This window comes from Austrofundulus limnaeus, unplaced genomic scaffold, assembly GCF_001266775.1.
Source record: "Austrofundulus limnaeus strain Quisiro unplaced genomic scaffold, Austrofundulus_limnaeus-1.0 Scaffold1875, whole genome shotgun sequence".
Lineage (NCBI taxonomy): Eukaryota > Metazoa > Chordata > Actinopteri > Cyprinodontiformes > Rivulidae > Austrofundulus > Austrofundulus limnaeus.
This window is the reverse complement of record NW_013954277.1, coordinates 13,678-18,555: the sequence shown is the minus strand read 5'-3', so window position 1 is coordinate 18,555 and position 4,878 is coordinate 13,678. Positions and strand designations below refer to the sequence as shown.

General features: G+C 44.3%; 2 protein-coding genes across 2 annotated transcripts in view; both read right to left on the bottom strand.

Annotated features, from left to right (window-relative positions):
- Window positions 1-4,878, bottom strand: part of LOC106536558 (E3 ubiquitin-protein ligase UBR2) — a gene marked incomplete at both ends in the record, with an annotated part of 13,770 nt that overhangs the window by 496 nt on the left and 8,396 nt on the right. The window contains 1 exon segment of the mRNA XM_014033861.1: window positions 539-673. Within this exon segment, the coding sequence (XP_013889315.1) occupies window positions 539-673 (135 nt within the window).
- stx11a (syntaxin 11a) lies at window positions 3,124-4,019 on the bottom strand (the record flags this gene model as incomplete). The annotated part of the gene is given in 1 exon segment (XM_014033858.1): window positions 3,124-4,019. A coding segment is annotated over 1 exon segment (891 nt).

Genomic DNA, 4,878 nt, shown 5'->3' with positions numbered 1-4,878 from the left:
ACTTTTACTCAAGTAACATTCTTAGAGAAGACTAACTTTTACCAAAGTCATTTTATGATAAGATACTTGTACTTTTACTCAAGTATCACTTTGAGGTACTTGATACAAGCCTGGCCTGATGTGTGAGAAGAGCTGAAGTCATTAGTGTCACACAGAAACACAACGACTGAGGCAGACTGACAACCTGTCAGGACCAGGCTCGGGCTTCTACCTGCCCTTGTTCCTGCTACCTGGTGGGACCATTTCTCAGGAAAACGCTCCTCGTGGGAACCAAAGCCTGATCCCCATGACTTCAGAGGCTGATTTTAGGTGTGGGGGTTGGGTTTAGGACCAAGGTGTGACTTGAGTTCAGGTTAGTTTAGGGTCAGGTAGGTACCTGTGAGGTTAGTTTAGGGTCAGGTAGGTACCTGTGAGGTTAGTTTTAGGGTTGGTGCTCAGGGTTAGGATATAAAATTACCAAAAAATGAATGGAAGTCAATGGATGGGCCCCACAAGGATATATAAACAAGTTTGTGTGTGTTAAGGTGAGTGTACTGACGTGAAGCTGGAGGCCTGGTTGATCAGGACGCTGTAATCTTCTGGCAGGTTTATCAGTTTATTTGACTCTCTGGGAAATGTGACGATGAGCCCACGTCCCTGCAACACCTGTCTCACACCTGGATGACAGCACCACCTGGACACACACACACACACACACACACACACACACACACAGATATGGGTTAGAGGGTTACCCTGGATTTACACTACATGCGTTCAGTCTTCGCTGTGCAGGTCACAGGTGTGCATTTCAAGTCCAGTTAGGACTTGATAGGATCTGTTCTAATTTTGACGGGTCTCCGTCCGCTCACCACCGCCCTGTGCAGCCAGTGTAAACACTGTCACTGGTTATAATGGACGTGTGTTTGCTGCGGAGGTCGGACTGCAGCGGAGCAGAGACGAAACACAAGTAATGTAAAGTGAGGGTTAGACATGGGGTTGAGGTCAGGACTCTGTGCAGACCAGTCCAGTTCATCCACAGCAGACTCAGCATCCAGGTCTTCATGGACCTTTGGTTCGTGCTCTGCTGCAGTCATGTTGGAAGAGACCAGCTACAAATGGTTCCCACATGTTCGGAGCATAGTTTGTCCAGAATGTCTTGGTCTGCTGAAGCATTCAGAAGTCCTTTCACTGGAACTAAGGGGCCAGGCCCAGCTCCTGAAAGACAACCCAACACCATAATCCCCCCTCCACCAGACTTTACACTAGGCACATTGCAGTCAGACAAATACCGTTCTCCTGGAACCACCAAACCCAGACTCGTCCATCAGATTGTCTGATGGAGAAGCATGGTCGTCACTCCAGAGACCCCGCCTCCACTGCTCTAGAGTCCAGTGGTGGTGTGTCTTTGCACTTGGTGATGTGTGTCTTGGATGCAGCTGCTGGACCATGGAGACCCATTCCATGACGCTCTCTGCAGGCGCTCTGTTCTTAGGCTAATCTGAAGGTCACATGAAGTTTGGAGGTCTGTAGTGATTGACTCTGCAGAACGTTGACCACCTCTTCAAACTGCTGCAGCATCCTCTGAGCCCGCTCTGTCAGTTTACCTGCTCTACCACTTCATGACTGAGTTCCTGTTGTTCTCAAACACTTTCATTTTTTATAATCCAGCTGACAGTTGACTGGAATATTAGAGTGAGGACATTTCATGACTGGATTTGTTGCACAGGTGGCCTCCTGTTACCGTTCCTCACTGAGCTCCTGAGAGTGACCCACTCCGCCGTGTGGGTACCAGGAGGTGAAGTCAGCGACTGAAGGTCATCTCTGGGGTCGTTCCCCCAGGTAGACTCTTCATACAAGCTGGATGTCAGGTGGTCTGCCTGATAAACTCGACTGGTCCCGTGGTCAGAGAAGGGGGTCACTCCCTGGTGACTCGTGGTCCGGTCCTCCCAGGCGGCTGCAAGACTTCTTCATTTGATTTCAACTTTGTAGAGAAAACAAACTAACAACGACGCATGAATTACAATTAGCTTATTTAACTTCTATAAAATCAAACTCAGATGTTGAGCCGATATTAAACGGTAGCTGTTCGGTCAATCAGCGGGAGAAACAGAGTGACCTCATCCCACCAGCCCATGGGGGGAGGGGGGGGCAGGAAGGGTCTCTGCTGAGCTTCTGGAAGCTGTTTCTGGCTTCTGATGTTGAAAAACTCTTTCTCTCAATTCTCTTCCTTCTTTGTCTTCTAAGAGATTGGGAGTGCGCTAAGCTTTTTAAAACCTCTGTTATGGGCGGAGTCAAGGTTTTAAGTTGGCCAATCAAAATGTTACAACTTATACAGGAAAAGTTTTTAACAAATCAAATCTGTTTTGGAGGGAAAACTTTACTTCAGGACAAAGAAAAAGGGAGTGTTTTAGTTTAATTATCTTGCATCTAATTAAAGGGAGAGACATCTGTTTACCTCAGTAAAATAAGAATGTCACATTTAATTAAAACTCAAGTCCTAAGGTTTCTAAGGATTAAATCATGGAATAAAACACACATCTTCTTCAGGAAAACATTTCATCAAAACAATTAACACCACACAGTTATAGAATAGTTAACTAAGCAAAACTTAGTAAATCTTTTATGGTCCTTTTAGTTCTTTTCTATAAGAAAAATGGATTAGATGACATTCTTTGCAATAAGACAGAAAACATTAGATAAACAGATTCCTTTATCTTTTCTCCTTTTTTTCACATTTAATGAAGAATGTGGGGTCCTTTGTTCTCAGTCACTGAAGAGTCTGGTTAAAGACATTTACAGTGGTTTGCAAAAGTATTCATACCCCTTGAACTTTTCCATATTTTGTCACATTACAACCACAAACATAAATATATTTCACNCAGATAATCTGTGAAACAGATCCAGTTCAGCTGTTTATCTATTAGTTTCTATGTTTGCTGTGAGCTGTTGTCTGTTTGGTCTGTTTCTGCTCCTCCATGATGTCACAGACACTACCTGTGGACGGGATGGCGGGGCTCAGTCTAGTCATATTTAAGTCTATGGTTTTTATTCACACAGCATCACAATTTATTTATTATTATTGTTGAAATCATTAACAGGTAAATTTACAAATAAATTTAATTCAAAATGAAAAAAAAAAGCTCATCTGCAGCACGGGAAGCAGCAGCAGAAGAGTTTCTTACATGGATTGTTCTTTTTGTATTTCACGGCCTTCTTCATCTGAACAGTTGCTTTTGCAACATAGTCCTGAGTTGCAGCAACGTTTGCTTCGATGTTGTCCAGCCTGCAGCCCTGCTCCTCCACCAGCAGAGCCATCTGGAGGAAGAGGTCCCGGATGTCTCGGATGCGACCCTCCAGCTCCATCAGCTCCTTGTGCCTGTTTTCGATCTCGTTCAGAGCAGACCTGGCAGTCCTGCCCTCCAGCAGGAGGTTGTCTGAAAACACGTTCCACTTCCCCGTCTCGATCATCTCGTCTATCTGCTCTCGGCTCACTTCCTTGCCCATGATCTCTGCCTGCCTCTGGATGCGGGTCTTGCAGTTCTCCCTCTGGACCATCTCGGCCTCGTTGTACTCGGACATGGCCTGGTGGAAGGCGCTGGTCAGAGACACGTACTGCGAGCGCACGATGCGAGCTAAAGCCGACGTGGAGCCGTGCTCCTCCTCCATCTGTTTGCTCAGCTTCCCCATCTTCTCCAGCCGGGTGTAGACGGACTCCCCTCTGGTTTTGATGTCCCGTCCGAGTGCGTTGGAGTCCCGCTTAATGCTGCTGAACCGCCTGACCGATGTGAGGAAGCGGGTGTTCTGCTTCCCCAGACGCTTCACGTCCAACTTGAGCAGCTGGATGTCCCTCCTCATGACCTGGGCCTCTTTGTAGATGTCATCCATTACATCTTCACCATGAAACACCACAACCTGCTGCTCAGGGTGCTCCTCATCCTCAGCAATGAGGTTCTGGGTCCCATCAGGCCCCAGCTGCTCCTGGTCCTCAGCAGGTGTACAGACTGTCTGCAGGTCTAAAAGTCGGTCCTTCATCTCACCTGCATGTGGAACCAGGAAGGTTTTTTTTAAAAGGAAAACATTGATGAAAGGACAGATAATTAAAGGGATCCCTGATTAGTTGTAACATTAGACTTTATTAGATAAACATTTATTTTAACTGTAAAATAANTGGAACTGAAAATATAGATGGAGGACAAAAGAGCTGCTCCCAGAATGCTTTGCGTCTAAATAAAATGGCCCCGTCCGTGTAATACATTTTTAAAATTTTAGTTTAAAAATTATAAAAACTAAACAGCCTACAGTATTTTTACAGTCTTTATTTTACAGTTAAAATATTTGTTCATCAAATAAAGTCTAATGTTACGACTAATCGGGGATCCCTTTAAAATGAGCCTCAGGACTATAAATGAGTAGATATGGATGCTTTAGTAACTTAATATAAATACTAAGATGGGGAGCATAATATCAACTAAAGGCCTGAAATTCCTTGAAAGAATGCACGTCTCCCACCACCTTTCACCTCAGGGCTTTAGACTCAGATCAGCTGACAGAGGTCAGGTTGTTTGAAATGTGAAAACAACTTAACAATGACAGACCTGCTGATGCTCGTCTACTTCCACATCAGATGTGCTCAGTATCTGTAAACTGGCTGAATTAGAGGGTTTTCTATAGTTGTCTCAATGATTTGTGGAGGTACAGATCATAATTACTTTTTGAAAGTTTCAGTCAGAGGTGTCAAAGGTATTCACTGAAATTACTCAAGCCGAAGTATAGATACTAGAGTTTTAAAATACTTCTGTAAAAAATGAAGTATCATCTCAAGTCAAAAAGCAAAAATAAGTACCATATTTATTCGTGTATAATACAATCTCATGTATAATACAATCTCATGTATAA